Source organism: Panthera uncia, chromosome D1 (genome assembly GCF_023721935.1).
Source record: "Panthera uncia isolate 11264 chromosome D1, Puncia_PCG_1.0, whole genome shotgun sequence".
Lineage (NCBI taxonomy): Eukaryota > Metazoa > Chordata > Mammalia > Carnivora > Felidae > Panthera > Panthera uncia.
Genome location: NC_064808.1, coordinates 1,522,561 through 1,541,989, shown reverse-complemented (window position 1 = coordinate 1,541,989; position 19,429 = coordinate 1,522,561). Strand labels below are relative to the sequence as shown.

The window sequence follows — 19,429 nt, the reverse complement described above, 5'->3', positions numbered from 1 at the left end:
CTGTTCCGAGGCTGCCACCGGGACTGGAGTGCCCCAGAGCCGGGCAGGCCGGGGGGCGGGTAGTCACGAGATGCAGACATAGGAAGTCTCAGATAAAGGCCTGGCTCCGGATTTGCAAGTGGCCTCCACACGGGAAGACCCAAGGGGCCCAGGGGGCTTGGTCACTGCCTGGCAGGACGCCGTCCAAAGCGGAGGTGCCTCCGGCACTCCCTGACCCCAGGCGGGACTTTGGCCTCCGGGGATCCTGGCCTCTGCGGCACCAGCTCCTCGAGAAGACGGCCCAGGTAACCGGAAAGACGGAGCCGCCTCCTTTCATCTCACACCTTCTTAACCCAGGGGTGTATTTTCCTGCAACGTCCAACCTCAGGATTTGTGCCGGGGGGACGGGGGGCCCTGACGAGGGACAGGACGGGAGGGGTCCCTTAGAAGCGGTGTGAGAGTAGCAGGACACCCAGGGCTGACCTTGGACCTCCTTGGTTCTTCTGATTCAACAGCTTAACTCCTACACCCACGTTTATTTCTTTTTTTGTTTAATGTTTATTTTTATTTTTGAGAGAGACAGAGAGAGAGAGAGAGACAGAGAGAGAGCGTGGGGGAGGGGCGGAGAGAGAGGGAGACCCAGAATCCAAAGCAGGTGCCAGGCTCTGAACTGTCCGCACAGAGCCCGATGCGGGGCTTGAACTCATGAAACTCGAGATCGTGACCGGAGCCGAAGTCGGACGCTCAACCGACTGAGCCCCCCAGGCGCCCCTGTTGATGGTCAGATTTTAAGACTCGGTTCATTAAGGGAGACCCTGAGGTGGACGTTGGCAGTCGGGGCAGGTAGTTGGGGGCGGGGGGGGGTGGTCAGACAGTCGGCAGCGGGGGGGATGGGGTGTGGGGGTCAGACAGTTGCATCACAAGCAGGGCCACTGACCCGAGGGGACTTTGTAATCCCGGCGAGGTTGGGTGGGGGGAGTTTCAAACGCGGAGCCCATCTGGGGCAGGGCCCTCCAGTCCTCCTGAGACCCCAGCGGGGCACCGTGTGTGACTGCAGCCCTCAGGGCCGCCCGTGGGGTAATTGTAGGCATACCACAGGCTTTTATCTGCTCTCAGGAGTCATTCCAGAAGCTTCAGGGATCCAGAAACAAGGTCTCTGCGGCTTGGAAAGAACCAGGAAGCTCTCAGTATTCTGAGACCGCAGGTGACTTCGTAACCGTATCAGCTTGCTGAGGCTCTGCTAACACAGTTCCACACACGGGGCTCACACTGCAGAGAGCTGTCCCCATCCTGGAGCCCGAGGTCCAGGCGTGGGCAGGGCCGGGCCTCCCGAGGCCCCTCTCCTTGCGTGTGGACGGCCGTCCTCCCGCTGTGTCCTCACGGGGCCGTCCCTCTGTGCGTGTCTGTGTCCCGATCCCCTCTTCTTCTAAGGACCCCGGTCACGCGGGATCAGGCCCCACCCCGGTGACCCCGTGTTACCCCGATCACCTCTGTGAAGTCCCCGTCTCCGGATATGGTCACATTCTGAAATGCTGGGTGTTGGGACTTCAACATGAGTTTGGGGGGCGCAGGTCGGCCCGTGGCAGCAACCTGTAGGCAGATGGGGACCCTGAAGCAGGAAGCAGGCAGCTCCTCCCCCGGGTTATCGACTGCCACACCCTCGGCCTGGATCAGACCACCTGGTCCAGCCCAGACGTCGGCTTCCGGAGGAAACACTGACCCCCTCCTCGGTTTCCAGCAGGGTGGCCGGGGTCCGGGTTTTCCCGGGACCGTAGGGGCTCCCAGGATATGGGATGTTCAGAACTCCACGCAGGGAAGGACCGGACAGGCCGAGACAAATGGCCCACCCTCCCTGAGAGAGCCAACAGAGACCCCCAGTGGGCAGTCCTGAGCCGGGTGGGGCTTCCCCGTCCGTCGAGGCCGCTCTGGTGCACACGGGGCCCAGGGCTCAGGCGTGTGTCTTCCTCGGGACCCCAGGAGGCCCCTTCAGGGGCCCCAGAGCTCCCCGAGAGTGACCGACGGGCGGAGGGCCCTCGGCAGGTGCCAGACCCGCGAAGGTAGCAAACCTTCGTTTCCCCGGGGTGTGCCTGGCCCTCCCTGGACCAGCTCCGCCTGGGACGTGGATTCCACACAGGGAGGCCAAGACCGCCGTCCGCGAGCGGCAAATGAGGCGGGGAGCCAGGGGACCCTGTCCCCAGAGGCGGTCCTCTCCGTCCAGGTGCCGGTGGCCCCGTGTGGGGTGGTGGCCAACAGCGTGGGCTGCCGGCTTCTCCGCCCCCACGTCCAGGGCGGCCCCTACTTCCCGCACCTGGCTGTCGCCGACGGCCCGGGCCTGGGCAGCGAGGCTCTCGCCCGGCCGGACAACACCCTGGCGCTATGTGCCCACGCGGCCGTGGTGCTGGACGTGCTCGACGCGGCGGGCCTCTGTCTCCTGGCGGCCGCGAGCGCTGAGAGCTCCCCGGGCACCTGCTCTCCTTCCTGGTGTCGCCGCCACCGCCCGAGGCGCACCGCGGCGGCCGTGAGCTCCCTGAGCCTGGCCCCTGACGTCCCGGGGCTGCTGTCCGTGTGGCCCTTGCGGCTCACCCGGCCGTCTATGTCCTCGCTCTGCACCTCGACAGGAGACGGCGCCCGGGGTCCCTGAAGACCCTCCTCTGGCCCCGCCGAGTGAGAGGCATAAGGGGAGGGGGCCCCTGCCAGCCGCAGGGTCGGCCCCGTCACAAAGCCGTGTTCCTCTGGCCAACCACACCCGCGTGTGCTCTCGCGGCCACCGCGTCACAGCCGCCTCCTCTCCCCGTGACCCCCCCCTTCCCCAGTGCCCAGGGGAGACCCCCTGGGAGCGGGACGGGAGGCGGAGCGGCGACCCGGGTCCTCCGCCCTCCCTGTGTCCAAGGTTCTGGCCCCCCCCGCCCCCCCCCCCCCCCCCCTCCCCCAGATGAGGGCTGACTGCCCCCAAATCTGCCTCCCCCTCAGCCTCAGTTTCCCCATCCTTGCCTCCCTGGAAAGCCGGGATCACACGACAGCATCAGAAGAAGGCCGTGTCTGGCTCGGGGAACTGAAATGCAGGCCCACGCGGGGGGTTGACCAGCTGTTCCCGCTTTCTCCAGGTTCCTTGGTTCCAAGTCCCCTGCACCCACCGCCCCAGAGCATCCCCACACTTGTCCCCTTCCCTCCACTGTGACCACTAGGCGCATGTCACCAGCCCCTCTCCCCCGTGGCCGGAATCTCAGCTGAGCCCCGTGACCAGCCTTGGGCTCTGTCTCCGACAACGACCCCCAACCGATCCTCTGTGCCCAGCACAGCCAGGCGCCCCGGCCTCCACCTGCTGCAATAGTTCGGTTGCCCAGGATGGCGACAGTGCCCTGAGCGCGGCCCCAGGTGTGCCTCCAACGTCATCCCCTTGGCCCAGAAAACACCCTCCCTGCTCAAGCCCTGCACCCCCCGCCCCCGCCCGCCCCTCTTCACCGGTACAAACCGCAGTCTCTCCTTTCCCTTCTTAGAGACGCCTCTTTGGAGCCCCGACCCCTTTTATGCCCTTCCCTGTCACCTGTTTCCTTACGGAATGTTATGTTTTGTTTATCATGTACCACGTATTAGGGTCTGTTTGTTTCGGACCTTCCCCGCCTGGACTTGAAGCGACAGCGGGCAGGGACCACGCCCTCTCTGTTCCCCCTGTTGGCCAGTGTTCCCAGCAAACAGCAAACTGCCTGCACCTGTTACGTCTCAGCAGAGCATCAGCCGGCGGAACTGGTAAGTCACGACCCACCACGCAGGGCACATACTCCCTGAGGCACATCGACCTTGTAGCCAGGATTCCATAATCACGTCCTTGGGGATCCCCCCCCCACCATGCTTTTGGCATTGGTTTATAGCATTTTTTAAACCTGGTTAGGAGATACCACTTATACGTGACTGTTCGGTGAAACCCATACCGTTGTCTTCGTTGCCTAAATCTCAACCAGGTTTGTAAAATGTGCCGAACATATCGGTGAGCGGTGTGCCCTCTTTCTTTCATATACACAAGTGACACGCGTGCTAACGCTGTTCTTGAGATGTTTGGATTCGAACGATCCTCAGAGCAGCGCCTGGGTGGCTCCGTCGGTTAAGTGTCTGGCTTCAGCTCAGAGCACGACCTCACGGTTCGTGAGTTCGAGCCCCGCGTCGGGCCCTGCGCCGACAGCCCGGAGCCCGGAGCCTGCTTTGCATTCTGTGTCTTGCTCTCTCTCTGCCCCTGCCCTGCTCATGCTCTGTCTCTCTCTCTCTCTCTCAAAAATAAATAGACATTAAGATAAATAAAGAAAAGAAAACCATTCTCGTGATGTTGTTATTCAGATCGTACTCTTTTCTTTCCAGAACAAAGGCCCAAAACAGAGCAGGTCAGGTCAAAGCATCCTACTGACTTACTTTCTATCACCCTAGCGTGTGTCACAGACTCAGACTTACACGTTGATGGTGCCATTTGATGACCGAGTGGCACAAACCCCGATCCAGGCTGGCGCTGTGGCTAACCCAGTCCCTCGGACCACACAGATCTATTGTCTCGTGGTTCTGGGGGTGGCAAGTCCAAGATCGGGATGCCGGCACGCTTCCTGGTGCGGCCCCTCCTGGAATACAGGCGGCCCCTGTCTTGCTGCGTCCCCTCAGCCAGCGAGGCGCCCCCACAAGGGCACTAATCCCATCACGGGGCCCCACCCCCTTGACCTCCTCCTAACCCAACCACCTAAAAGCCCCATCGCCAAACACCACTGCACTGGGAGACGGTAAGCTGCCATAGCCAAACGCCACGGATAGGGGGCGTATTTCCTACGGGACGTCCAGCCTCCAGAAGCCTCCAGAAGCCCACGGTGTGGGCGCGGCTGGTGTGCGGTGAAGCCGTGTCCCTGGTGGGCAGATGCTGTGTCCTCACACGATCGTCCTTCTGCATGCACGTCCCCGGTGTCTGTTCCTCTTCCTCTGAGGACCCCAGTCACGCTGGATCAGGCCTCCCCGCCCCCAGGACCTCATTTTGCCCTAATCACCTCCTTACAGACCCCATCCCCAAATACAGTCCCACGGGGGAGTCGGGGCTTCAGCATATCAAGCGGGGGACGTGCAGGCTGGCTGGCCTGCTCACCATCTCTCAGCCCTGCTATTGGCCACTGCTCAGGCGTGCACGTGCCTCCTCCTTTCCGGTCACTTCTTCTTCCACACAAAGTGGACCGGATGCTCGCCGCTCTGTCCACCGTGAGAATTTCCCCTCCTCGCTGTCTTTTGTGGGCACCCCTTGGTAGGGCTATGCTGAGCTGTTCGTGCGACGCTTGGACTGTCATATCAACGTACCCGTGGACAAGACCCAGGTCTTCCTCCTCCACCGTGTGGCCCAGGGACCGCCTTCGAGTCCTTAAGAGTGAGCTAAAGTAGAGGCTTTGGTGACATGGAGGTCTGAGCCACCTGTTCCTAAAACCTCCTGGACCCACGGGACCTGCTCATGCCCCACCCCAAAGCACCGCATCGGTTGAGGACAGGTGGCTGCCTGCCCGGCTGACATCAGGACTCATGGAGTCTATCGGTCTCTAGCTCAGGGTGGGCGGCCCAGGCACATGGCCACCCGCCAGCGGGCAGTCAGACCTGCAGCCTCTGCTGCAGCCCGGGGGCACCCCGGGAGCTGCTTTCCAGATTTTGATATACTCTCTGCCCCAGAAGGCCCGTCCCTGCCCCAGAACGCCAGGGCTCTGCCCGCAACTTCCTGCCCAGACCGGCCTGGTAGAACGGAAGGAGAAATCCCTGGGACCCAGCACCGCATCCCCGGCTTGCCAGTTGCCGTGCTCCAGAGCAGCGAGGCTCGAGTGACTCCCCACCAGCCCCCGAGGGCTCCCGCTGGTCCACTCGCACGGCTTCGGCCTTTTGCTTCCAAGCGGGGCCGCCCTGGGGTTGTGATTTTCAGTGCTCGTGAGGCTGAGCGCTTTTTCCCACGCACGGACCGTGGGTTTCCTTTCCTGCGGACGCCGTGAATACCTTGGCCCATTTTCCCACCGAGCGTCGTCTTCTTTACGGGGGTATCAGCCTTTGTTCACTGTACTCGTGGTAAGTCTCTCCTCTCAGTCTGCAGCCTGACTTGCTTTTTATTGGTGGTTTTTAATACACAGCAGTGTGGATATCTAGTGTGATGGATTTTGTCGGTCCTTTCCTATATTTTGCCATTTTTTTTTCTTTTGCAATTTGCGTGAGGCCACTCGGGACATTCTTCTATCGCCTTCTAAAAAGGTTCAAGGTTTTTTTTAGGCTTATTTACTTATTTTGAGAGAAAGAGAGGGAGCAGGGGAGGGGCAGAGAGAGAGGGAGAGAGAATCCCAAGCAGGCTCCCTACCGTCAGCGCAGAGCCCCGTGTGGGGCTTGAACTCCCGAACCGTGAGATCCTGACCTGAGCCGAAATTCAGAGTCGGAGGCTTAACCAACGGAGCCAGCCAGGCGCCTCTAAAAACATTAAAGTTTTGCCCTTCGCCTTCAGGTCTCCACGGAGCGCGTGTGCAGTAAGGTGTCGCTCAAGGCCACTTCTCCCAAACGGATAACCAAGAGCTCCACCATCATTCGCCGGAGCGCCGCCCCTCGGCCCACTGATCGGCCTGCCTACCTACCGCATCTCATTTCTTTAGGGGAGGGTCTGCCACTCAGCCTCCCTGAGGTCTTGTCTGTTCCCGCTGCCACCACGAGTCTCGTAGGATCCGCGGGTCCTAGATCTGCAGGTCACGATGAGGTACCCACTGGACTCCTGTCTCTTGTGGCCGCCAGATGTGGACGGGGACGTGGATAACGCTGTCACTAATGCCTGGAAGACACCCCAGAATCCCCCCCATAACTCCCACTGCCCCACGGAGGCAACAGACTGCAGTCCACTCACGGACGAGACACTTAAGGCCAGTCTCCAGTCCCCGTATAACAAATGCTCCTTCAAATGGCCCCAAGCGACCGACCCATCTCGTTATGGATGGATTCCCTTGTTTAGGAGAACGGAGCACGGGAAGGACGGGTGGCCTCTGATTCACCGAGTGCCGGGCCGGCTGCAGCCGGAAAGACTCGGGCGCTCCCACGCCGAAGCCACCACGACACGAGGGAGCCCAGCGAGCGGAGACGCCCCCAGCTCGAGGCTGCGTCACCCGGAAGCTTCTCCGCTCCCTGGCTGGCGCCGTGGCTGGGCTCGGCTCGGCGGGGACAGTCGGCCAGCACGCCTCCACGTGGCTCTGCCTTCCTCGCCGCGTGGAAGCCTCAGAAGAGGCCCCTGTGGAATCGAACTGACACGCTGCCTTCGGTTCCCTCCGGTGGGCGAGGAGTAGAGTGAGACCAAAACCGAGCACCGCACCTCGAGTCTGTCCCTTAATCCGCCAAGAGAATGGAGCGAAGGAACCAGACTTTCCGGGAAAGACTTTCCTCTTGCTGTCGGTCGGATCCGATCAGGCCGAGAGCCCCCATCTTGTGATGCAGCCACCACAAAAGGGGAAGTCGCCAGCCTCCTGCTCCTCTCCAGGTGGAGTCGCATCCAGGGGCCACGAGGCCACGCTAGGACAGACGTGAAGGCGTGGGCAGAAGAGAAAACAGTCCCAAGCGAGTGGGGGTCACAGCAGCTGACAGGCAAGAGAGAGTCTCCGAGATTGTTCTCTGGAGAAGGGCAGAGCCCAGGCCTTCCCAGGCCAGCGAACGGACCGGGGGACACCGTGCTCCCCGGGCCTGCGGAGGGCCGCTTACACACACGAAGCGTTGAGGAGAAACGGTGACTCTGATCGGGTGGCAGAACTGACACCGTGGCCGGCCCGTGCCAGGTGGGAGGGATGCTCGAAGTTGGGGATATCTTCTGCCAGTGCGGGGCCAGAGAAAGGGCCTCCAGTCCTCAATGAAAGGGTCAAGGACGTGGCCCAAACCCGCTCCTCCTGTCTTGGGGCCCTGCATCACGACCAGCCTGCCCACTGGGGACACCGGAGCTGGAACCAAGTTCCCGCCAGCCACACGAAACGTGATTTGATGTTCTAGGCCGGCTGCGGTCCATCCCGACTCACCGTAGCCTTTCCCCAAGGCAGCGGCCCGGGCCATGCTTTCGGAAGCTTCGGGAGCTCCCGATGTTGCTGGCAAGGCAGTGAGGGTGTCAGTGTCTGGGTTTTGGCCCCACCTGAGGAGCCAGTTACCTGGGAGCCCGGGCCTCTCGGGGCCCAGACCCAGTGCCCTGGGCTACGGACGCTCGTTCTTCCGCATTTATCTCTGAGGGGCAATAAAACGACATTTGCTTCTTAAGGCAGGATGGGTTTTTCCCGGCTTTACGGCCAGCCAGTGGCCAAATCCTGTAAATTAGGGGGCACTGGGCTGACTGCTCCCCAACCACTCGTGTTGACAATTTCCAAACCCGCAGAAGAATTACAAGACGAGTATCAAAAAGCACCTGAACATCGTTTTGTAGATTCACTTACTGTTAATGTTTTGCCCTCGCTCTCTGTCTCTCTCTCTCTCTCTCAATGCTTTGAGAGTAAGTTGCCCATGTCTCGACACCTGACAAATCTATTATTTTATTCTTTTAATGTTTTTTATTTATTTTGAGACAGAGAGAGACAGAGCACTAGTAGGGGTGGGGGGGACAAAGAGAGAGAGAGGGAGACACAGAATCCGAAGCAGGATCCAGGCTCCGAGCCGTCAGCACAGAGCCCGACGCGGGGCTCGAACCCACAGACCCTGAGATCGTGACCTGAGCTGAAGTCAGATGCTCAACCGACTGAGCCCCCCAGGCGCCCCGACACCTGACAGAGATCTAAACACTGCAGCATGTGCCCCCCAGCCATGGCCACGGGACTGCCACACTCAGGGAATCTGACCCAGATGCGGGGTTCTGACCCAGGCGGCATTTCTCCGATTGTCCCCAAATGCCCCCTTCGCAGGTCTTATCTTTTGTCGTCACGGCCCCTCAGCACCCCTCCATCTGTAACGCCTCGGCCACCGTCCCTTTGTCATTATGCGGGCCCCCCTGGAAGAGCCAGGCCCGGCGTTGGGTGGTATTTCCTGAAAATCGCTCTGTGTTCTTTCGGTGACGCCCAGCTCCAAGAGAAGAGTCACCTGGTTCTCAAGATCAGATTTCGCACAATACCCGGGCTGCCCTGTGTTCTTTCCACTCTCTTTCCATGTGTCTCTCTCCTCTCGCCAATGTTGAAAACATCCAGGGGCGTCCGGGGCACTCGATCAGTTAAATGTCCAACTCCTGGTTTCAACCTGCGTCACATCTCACAGTTCATGAGATAGAGCCCTGTGGTCGGGCTCTGCACAGCCTGGAGCCTGCTTGGGATTCTCTCTCCCTCTCTCTCTGCCCCTCCCCGGCTTGCTCTCTCTCTCTCTCTGTCTCTCTTTCTCTCAAAAAAAAAAAAATTAGTTAAAAATTTTTTTTAAATTGAAAACATCCAAATTGCCCAAAAACGTTGAGACAGGCCCAGACCGACAGTTCCTCAAAGCTAAAAGTCATTCCTGTGAGAACAGACTGGCGTAACTAACTAACCCAAATAGCCCAAGTCCCCTAAGAAGGTCATAGAAGGCCGGTGTCAACCATTCCAACCCCAACCGGCAGGAAAACATACTATTTTCCGTTGGTTTCAATTGGCGCATCTCCAGAGACGACTCACCGAATGGCGGCTTGCGAGCTTGACGTGCTGGGTGTGGGGCCACAGCGACCATCCGTAGACCCTGACGAGGAGCCTTACACGTGCGTGGTGGGTCAGGCCAGCTGAACACCACTGGCGCGGGGGATTGAGAACCGGACGGCCGGCTGCTGTCCTGTGGCCCTTTCCCCAGCCTCTCGAACTTCACCCCGTGTTTGTGCCGTTCGGCCCTCCGCCCAAACCCGAGGGGGCCTGGAGCTTCACGTGCCTGCGCGAGCGTGTGCACCTGTGCGTGTGTGTGCACTTGTGAGCGTGCACCTGTGTGTGTACCTTGTGTGTGCACCTATGCCTACGTGGGCGCTTGTGCGTGTGCACCTGTCTGCGTGCCCGGGCATCTGTGCGTGTGCCTGCAGCTCCCCACCTCCGGCACCTGGACGGTGTGAGTCCTCTGTCGAGTGGAGAGCTGCAAGGCGGGCAGAGTTGAAACTTGAAATTAGCAGAAAGGAAGGCAGTTCGAGAAAGAGAAAATACCCCAAGGATGGCCGGAGGAGTCTACACCAGCGGTCACACACAATTCCCGGATGGTACGCTGAGGAGAGCATTGGCTCAGTGGACAAAGAGTTTTTCATTCCTGATCCTGCCCCTGACCTTTGACAGGCTAATTGACTTTCTGGGGCCTCCCTTTACCCATCTGCCACGTGGGGTCACAGAAATTCCTAGCTCACGGAGTGATTAAGACCATGCATTCATCATTACAAACCACTTAGGACAGTGTCCCTCACTGTCCTGGAGGTGAATCTCCAGTGACCCTAGCACAGTAAAGACACGGTGATGGGGCATAAGGGAGCCATTGTCCCCACCTGGTGCTTAGTGGCCCTGGGGGACCATTTGTGCCGGGAAGTCTGGGGTCTAATCCCCCCACTCAACTCTGGGCTGGCCTTCCGACCAACGTAACCCAATGGAGTGGCATTCGGGACATCCAGGATGAAGTCACGAGAAGCGTCGCGGCTTCCCCTGGGTCTCTCGAACCATCGCCAGTTACCGGAGCCGTCACTCGTCACTCGGCTGGGAGGGGCCCTGCCGCAGGCGCTGCGGGTAGGAGCTCCCGCCAACGGCCCCGGCCGGGCTCCCAGACTCCCAGACCGTCCGCACCAGCATGAGAGCAAACCATCCTGGACACGCAGCCCCGGGAGCCTTCAGGCTCCAACCCAGCGGACCATCTGTCTGCCATCGCGAGATTGGGAGCCGTCCAGCTGGCCCGGCCAACTCGCAGACCAGAAGAGAGGGTGGGGTCTAAGGTTTGGGATGCTTTGTGACATAGGGACACATGGTGACACATTTCCCAGCTGGTTCTAGAGAGACATTGTGGAGGGCACACGGCCGACCCTGGCAGGTGTGCCCTGAGAGCTGGCCTCTGGCGGCCAACAGAGGGAGCGGCCTCACCCTGTGGGTGCGACCGAGGGTGGGAGGTGTCCCAGAGAGCGGCCTGTGGATGACATGCTTCCCAGGCGGGTGAACTCCCCCCATTGATTCCACAGTTTCGGAACCGTTGTTAACAGGGCAAACTGTACTCCTGCCCATGAGCGATGGGGGCCCCACGAGAAGATGTTCGTTCCCCTTCCAGAACCTGTGAACGTGCCTGCTGATCCCATAAAATCGCAGCGAAATGGCTTGAACCATGATCACCAGGCGATACGGCGAGAAATTAAGAACAAAATGAAAACAGGGAAGGGTCCTTCTCAGGAACATTTTTGAACGCTATTAAACAACTCTTGAACGAAAAGGAAAACCAAAGCCAAAATTCCAAGTGCCCAAAGCATGATGATAACGAAAGCACTTTGTGTGAGACTCTATGAAACGCATTTAAAGCCGTGTAAACAGGAAAATCTGTACTTTTTCATATTCGTATCAGTACAACTATGAACGAAAGAATTACAATTCTCCATGGAAAGAGAAAAAAGAACAACAAAGGACAACAAAGGAAATAACAAAACAATCACAAAATAACGAAGGAAAGTACCAGAAAAAAGAAAAGCAGGAAAGCGGTGTGCAGGGCCCCCTGGCCCCCCTGTGGGACCCCCCCCCCCAGGGTCAGGTCAGTCCCACCCAGCTCTCCGCAGTGGGACGGGCTCAGGCGCCTCTCTGGAAGGGGTGGGACCTCGCCCTCCCTCCCTGCACCCCTCCCCAGCCTGCGGGCTGAATTCCTAGCCCTCCTGGCCCAGCTAACTCTGACACCTCCCCCTGCCCTGGGGCACTGACCTCTGGGTCCACGTTGACTTTGGCCTTTAACTCCAGAAGGCTCTGGGTAAGGGATGGGCTGCCCCTCCAGCCGGAGCTGCTGGCCAAGCAGGGGGCTGGGCTTCCAGGCTCCCCCAGGCGAGGGCAGCCTTGTCACCTCCCTGCCCGCCTGCTCCCGCTCTGACCTCACGTGGCCCCATCTCCTCCAACCTCAGGCAAAGCCAGACCACAGCCAGTGTCCTGACACAGGCCGGGAGGGGGGACAGCTCAGGGCCCGAGGAGGCCGGGCCCCAGGAGCCTCTGGAGCTGTTCTGGCCGGGGCGGTGCTCCCACGAACAGGCACATCCCTGGGCTGGCAGCCAGTGGTTCCCAGGAAGGGTGTGGGGGCCCGTGGGGAGGGCTGCTGGACGGACGCCAGCCTGGGCTTGTTCTCGGGGCTCTGTGGGCCGCGGGGGCCTCTGTGCAGCCGTCCTGGCCCCCACCCGCTCCGTGGGCTCAAGACGGCAGGCTGGGCCCGGTTCTTGTAGTGAAGGGATATTTCTAGAGAAAAAGCCTAATTCTTTCAGACTTTTCCTACAGCCATTAGAGCTACAGTAAAAGCAGAAAAGCCGCCCCGTCCGGTCCTCGTGTTGGGCACAGATCAAACGCGTGACACACAGGACAGCGCATAAACCACACGGCAGTCGACGACAGCTGCGGTTTCGGGAGACAGAGAGCGCACACCAGGGTCCACACTGCAGCCAGCACAGCCGAGGGCTGGCCCAGGGGTCTGGTTTCCGGGCCTGGGGGGTTCCCAGCCCAGTGGGCTGCCCCCTCCCGCCCCGGGAGCCTGAGCCGGACCCGGGTCCACTATTCCTCCTCTGCATCTCCCTGTGTTTTACGCGTTTCTGAAGCTCTGGCTTCCGGGGCCTTGCTGACCTGCAGGGACTGTCCCCTTCCCCCCCACCCCCCACCGCCCCCGCTTAGCCCATGCTGAGGAGATACTGACAAGTGCAAACCAGCCCATGCAGAGCGCACCCCCCCCCCCCCCCGCCAGACTGGGCTCTCACACTCCAGGGCCACCGTCTCCTGCCCTGTGTCAGACCGCAGGGACAGCCCCTGTGCCCCGGAGCCCCTGAGTTATTCCAGCTGCCGGTCTGCCCTGCCTTGACTGGTCCAGCTAACGCCAAGGTAAAGACTCTTGCCCCCACATCCCCCTCCCTCTGCCTCCTGACCAGCCAGGTGCTTCTGGCTGTGCTCCCAGCGCCAGCCCCTCCTCTGACAGTCGTCCCCTGTTGTGTGGGCCTCACCATTCTGGAGAATCAGGCCCACGTTAGCACGCACCCTCACTACCGAGCCCTTCCACAGACCCGCCGGTGGGTGCGGTGCTGGGATGCCCCTGTCACCCCGCTCCGTCCCCATCTCGCCATCTGCCCCTGGGGGGCCTGGGCAACCTCGTGTCCCCATCATGTGGCTAAGGTCTCGCCCGCGCCTACAGGCTTGGAAACGGAGGGACAGCGAGGCTCGCCGGCCTGCCTGCGGCCTCCGAGCTGGGCTGGGCTGGCGCCGTGTGAACCTGTCCCCTGCAGACGTCACAGATGGTGTCCTGCCCCCACTCACCCCGCGGAGCCTCTGGAGTGGCACACTCAGGGGTTGGACAACAGCAAGAGACGCTCAGGAAAGATGCGTCTAAACAAACAGCACTCGTTGTTTCTGGTTTCGGCTGGACTCCGCGGGTCTGAGAACCCGAAGGCTTCCAGAACCGAGCACCCTGTGCGCACAGACACCGACGGCCCGGCTCCCCACCGCCCCGCCGCCCTGGGAGGTCCGCACCCCTCCGCCAAGCTATCCGCGATTCCCGGGCCTCAGGGTGGCCATCGGCGGGGTAGGCGGACCGTGGGAGAACATGAGATGCCCCGTGGGCAGCACGTGTCACACAGCAGCATCCTGTCCCTGTCCCAGGGCAGCCACAACAGAGGACCACAGACGGCCACTCACAAAGGACTCTGGTCTCACGGTCCGGAGGCCACAGGTCTGACTGAATCAGGGTGTCGAGGGGCCGCGCTCCCTCTGAGGCTCCAGGGAGGGTCCTTCCTGCCTCCTCTAGCTTCTGGGGCTCCAGGCATCCCTGGGCTTGTGGCCGTGACCCTCCAGCCTCTGCCTCCGGGGTCACGTGGCCCCTCCTTTCCCTGTGCCTCTCTTCCAAGGGCAGAAATGCTGGGGGCTGGGGAGCCGGTGCTCTCAGGCTGTAGGACACTGGCTCCCCCACAGGTCACCTGTGTCACAGAGATGAGCTTGAAGCCCTTCGAGAAACATTAGGACGCATGGCATGTTCGCGACATAATTTCTGACACGGAGCCAGGAGCTCTGGGAGTCTCCAGCAATTATAGACCACGGGCCGTGGAGAAGGAAATTCCTGGTCAGGAACGTTCCAGGCTGTGGGGCTCTGCAGGACGAAACTTGGAAAAGCACTTTAGCCCCTGAGAATCTGCTGATGACTAGGGCCCCAGGGACTGTGGTTGGCGGGTAGATGAGAAGGGGGGGCGGTCCTTGGGAAAGGGGGACCGACCGACCTCTGCGGACCACCCACGGCAACACCTGCCCATCATGGGATCCAGCCCCAAGCCGGGCCCTGAGAGGTGTGTGAACAGTCAGTCCAAGAAGGGGGGCAACTGAGGCACGGGGGTGTTAGCTCCTTCTTTCAAGGCCACACAGCCTCCACACAGGGCCCGTCACCAAGGCCCCCACCCCGGCTTTGAGGGTTCAGAGCAGCACTCGGCCCCACCTACCCTGCAGCAGGAGCCCCAGGGCTCGACCCCTGCCCTCCTGCGCCCGCCCAGCTGTCCCCACAACAGCGTCTTCCTCCCCCTCCCCCTCAGCCGGTGCAGGCAGGACAGTGTCCCTGGGGCCACCGATGGACAACACCCCTCAGACTTAGCAGGAGTGTGGTCCCCCCCAGTGGGAAGCCCGGTGCAGGGTGCCTGACGGAGGGAGGACGGCCCCGCCATGTGTGGGCCACACGGGTGTCCCCGTGCCTGCAGAGACCTGCCCCCCCCCCATTGCTGACCTCTGCCACCACGAAGAGCCCCGCACGTCTTTCGCGCATTCAGCCGAGCCATCTAGCTGGGAGGAGGGCAGCCCCCCACCCCCAGCAGCCACCATCACCTCCGTGCCCCGTGCCTGGCACATCTCACTACCGAGTCTCCCGCTGAGGCCAGAAGGGCTGCGCATCCCCCGGGGGCCAGGGGGGTGGCCCCTGGGCTGGGCCTGTCCTCCCGGGATGACCCCTGCCTCCTGGGGCGGTGCCCTGGCCTCCCTCGGGGCGATGCCAGCACCAATGTCTGTGCCTCCTTCCAGGGCTTGATGCTCGGGCTCTGGAGAACCTCCAACAGCGTGCTTCTCGACCTCACTCTGGCCGTCGGCCTCGGAGGGCTGGTGGGGGGCAGGCTTGTCCTCTGGCACCTCGGCTTCCGCGTCAGGAAGGGCCCCCTCTCCGTCTACGTCCTCCGCCCGGCCGCCGCGGACAGCCTGTTCCTCTGCTGCCAGCTGGGCTTCTCCACCGTCCAGGCCGCCCTGGGCTCCCGGGACAACCTGTCCTTCGCGGGCTTCTCCGTGGGGCTGGGGCTGCTGGCGGCCTCGGCACCGAGTGCAGGTGCCTGTCCCACGTCTTCCCCACCTGCTGCCCCGGCTGCAGGCCCAGACACACCTCGGGCATCGTCTGCGGCCTCGTCTGGGCCCTGAGCCCGCCGGCCATGCTGCGGCCCGCCAACGCCTGCAGCCCGCTGTGGCCCGCACCAGACCCCTGACCTGCGCGCGGTACCACGCGGCCAGCGTCGCGTGGCTGCTGTCCCCGGCCTGCGTGGGGGAGCCCGGCGCCCTTCCTCTGGGTGAACTGCTGCTCCCAGCACCCGCGGCCCAAGCTGTGGGGCTTCGCTCAGGGCTCCGGGCTCTTCTTTTGCGGCCTCCCGCTGGTCTTCTGGAGCCTGTGGCCCCTCCTCAACCTCCTGCGGCCCCTGTTCGGCCCGCTGGCCACCCTCCCGCCACACCAAGCCCTTCATCTGCTTCACCGCAGGCCAGCAGCCGGGCAAACGCCAGCCGCTGTGCGTGGTTCTGCAGAGGTCCCTGAGGGAGGAGGCCGCGCGGGGGGCCAGGGGCCAGTCTCTGCCTCAATATAGGGCCTCAATATAGGGGCCGCCCCAGCCCCGGCCAGACCCTTCCCAGGTGACCACCCCCCCCACACACCCCAGCTCCCCCAAGGGCTGAGGACAGAGTGAGGGCCATGGTCCTGACCCCTGTTGCCCAGCGCGGCCTGTAGAGCCCCGGGGGTGGGGCGGGAGGGAGGGACAAGGAGCCGCAGCGCCCCCCTCCAGCTCGGGCCCCCACCGCACACCTGCAGCAGCGCTGAGGACTGGCGCCCCCCACCCCGCACGGCCCGGGAGGGGGGCTGGAGGGACAGGAGCCCAGGCGCTGGCTGTGCCGCGCTGTCCGCCACTACGACGGTGCTGTCGCTTCTTCCTCCGCGGGAAGGTCGTGGAACCCGGCCTCACCCCAGCCCCCCACCCGCCGACGACCGCCCCGTCCCGCCCCGTCCCGTCCTCCGGGCGGTTCCCCATCGGCCGCCAGATGGCGCTGCGCCCTCAACAAGCGCGCCCTGAACGGGCTCCAAGCGGGAGGGTGGCCGCGTCTCGGCCCCCTGCCCTCCCGGCCACACCGCCGGCTGCCTGGAGGGTGTTCTGGCCCCCAGCCCCCATCCTCCCCGGTTTTCTGGCTCATCCCCCACCCGTTGCCCCAGCCCTGCCCGCCCCCTGCAGACCCTTCCCTGCCCGGTTTGCCCTGGGGCTTTCCTCCTGAAAAAATGGGAGGGACAGGGACAGACCGGGAGAAACAGGGAAGGACAAGGAGGAGAGACGAGGGAGAGACCGCGAGAGGGGAGAGAGTGGAAGGAAGGGGGGAGGAGGAGGGAGAGCACGGAAGGGGGAAGGACAAGGGAGAGACAGGGAGGGGCAGGGAGGGAGGGAACTGAAGCCAGGCTTTGCAGCTTTCAAAGTGCAAATCGCTTTAAGTGTTTTCTGAACAATTAAAAAAAAAAAAAAAGGAAAGAAAAAAGATAGTCCGTGGTCATTGTCAAAACGTTCAAGCCCTGCAGAAAATACTGCAAAGATAAATCACCAAGTGTTTGGACCCAGGGGAGGCATGTTGGGTGCGAACGCTTTAGCTGTGTTCCTGGAGACCCACAGAAACTTCAACCGGGACCGAAAGGAGGTCGTTCCATACATGCTAATTCTGCGCCTGTGGCAACAAAGCATTTTACAACTGCGGGAGATTTGTCTTAGAAAGGTGTGCAATTTTTTCACCAGAAGATTTCTGTGTTGCTCGGTTTCGGGGTGGTGATGCGGGGGTCTGGAGCCGACGGCCAAGAAAAAATTCTTGAAGATGTCTTCGGTGCAGAAAGGCGATTTTATTAACGCGCAGGGACAGGGCCCGCGGGCAGGACTGCACCGGGGTGTGAGGCTCCTTAGACACAACAAAGTTGGGGAGGTAAAGTCAAAAGACAGGCCTCCAGAGGGACTCGGAGGCGCTAAAGACAGCTCCTAAAATGCACGAGGCCTGGCTGTTGTCCAGCGAAGGCTGTTTTCCCTCTAGGAAGGCATTAACAGTAGGACCATGGAGGGTTCCAGAAATGTCAGACTCTGGATTTGCCTCAAGTGTGTCAATGGGCTGCAGGTCATAAGGAAACTTCCTTCCTGCCTTTGTTCCCACATCACTACGGAGGGGAGGGCGATGCTGGGGCTCCAGGAACCTGAGTCTGGGTTACCGGGGATCCGACTATTGGCGAGATTGCCTTTTTCTTGTAATGTACTGAGATATTTGTGAACTGATGGAAACTATGCCTTGCATGACTGTGATCTCTATCAGCCAGCCATCTCTTTCCTTTCCTTTGTCCTTGGGCCACCGGGAGTGCCCGAGGAATGTCACCTGGTGGGGGGAGGGAGTGCTAGCTTGTATTTTCCCCTCAGCCTGCCTTATGCTCCCTCATCACTCCCTATGGGAACCTGGGCGAACATCGAGGAGTGGAAAGACGAGAGGCGCCTGGGTGGCCCAGTCGGTCAAGCGTCAAACTTCAGCTCAGGTCGTGATCTCGCCTGTCCCGAGTTCGAGCCCGGCGTCGGGCTCTGTGCTGACAGCTGCTTCAGATTCTGTGTCTCCGTCTCTCTGTCTCTCCCCTGCTCACACTCTGTCTCTGTCTCTCTCTCTCTCTCTCTCTCTCAAAAATAAACATTTAAAAATTAAAAAAGAAAAAAAGGAAGTGGAGAGATGAGAAAGTCACCGGTCGCCACCCGCACCACGGAGACACTGGCTTTTGCGGGTTTTCTGTGCCTCCCCAGGAAGCCAGGGCTCCGGCCCCCCTTGATTCCAGCAGAGGGCGCCAAGTGCGGACAGTCAAGAAAGAATTCTGGAGACGTTTTCGGTGCGAAAAGGTGGTTTTATTAAAGGGCGGGGAAGGGACCCTCCGGCAGAAAGAGCTGCACTGGGGTGGTGAGGAGTGATTGATTCTATACTTTTAGGTCGGGAGGGGCAGAGATCAAGGCAGTTTCCAAAAGGATTTTCACATGTGAAAAAAGACAAGATCCTGGAGGTCCGGCTATTCTCAAGCTTTTGGCCCCTAGGAAAGCATAACCTCGAGGCAGCGGTGACTTCCTAGAGGAAGGTCCCTGCCTCTCAAGTACGCGGCGTCGGAGGGCTGCAAGTTGTAGGGGACTGAATTTTAACTTTATCTACATTTCTTTCGCCTTTGTGCTCCTCAAGTCTAAGGGCTGGTGCTGCAGCTCGGGGAGGGAGGGGGCGAAGCATCCAGAGCCCCGTTCCGTTCCGTGGGGGAGGCTGCTTTGGGGTGGGATGCGGAAGGCTGGGGAGGGACTGTCCATTCTGGTTACCTTTCCTGCCAGTCCCCAGAGAGGAGTGTGGCCTCCTTGAAGGCCTGAAAAGGAGATGCGAGCGGCAGGCCTTTTCAGAGGTGGGGTGCCCCCAGATCAGCCCCTGGAAATAGCTGCAGGGGGCCCCCTGTGGGGCCTGTCATCTGTGTGCCTGTGGCGGGGACAGGAGGGGACAGGAGGCAGCAGTGTCTAGAGCACGTGATAAATAGCCCCGTCTAGAGAGCTGGGGATCGCGGGGTCCTCTGGCCGGGGACCCTTCTGCAGTGGGGATGCCAGCCTGAGCCCAGACAAGCCGGCGAGCGGCTGTCACCCCTCTAGCTGGGTGACCTCCAGCAAGTCGCCCAGAGCCCCAGTCTGCGTAGGGGGCGGAGAAGCAAGGAGGGCAAGGTGGCTCGTCGGGGGAGAGGCGACCCCCTGACCTGCAAGGCCAACCACATTGCCTCCCATATGCAGCAGAGCTCCGGATGTCCCCAGCCAGCCCTGACCCCACTGTAAGGGTTAAATTGTAGTGTAGGGCTAACCTGTAGCCTTAAGAAATAACAGCTTTGTTTTAACACTGTAGATTAAGAGATAACAGCCTTGTGCCATCAATCAAGGGAACACAAGTTTAAGGAAAATCAACTGGATTAGTGTTTGATTGGATTGGGGCAAGGGCGTGTCTGAACTGTTTCCACCCCCCTCTGGGAACTGTTTCTCTGT

The 19,429-nt window shown here is 61.0% G+C and overlaps 1 protein-coding gene across 1 annotated transcript; it reads left to right on the top strand.

Annotated features, from left to right (window-relative positions):
• Positions 1-9,605: 9,605 nt before the first annotated feature.
• Positions 9,606-15,983, top strand: MRGPRG (MAS related GPR family member G). Its single transcript, XM_049614699.1, is given in 7 exon segments — positions 9,606-9,689; positions 9,772-9,866; positions 15,041-15,443; positions 15,446-15,578; positions 15,581-15,656; positions 15,658-15,831; positions 15,833-15,983. Coding segments are annotated over 7 exon segments (1,116 nt in total).
• Positions 15,984-19,429: the final 3,446 nt, after the last annotated feature.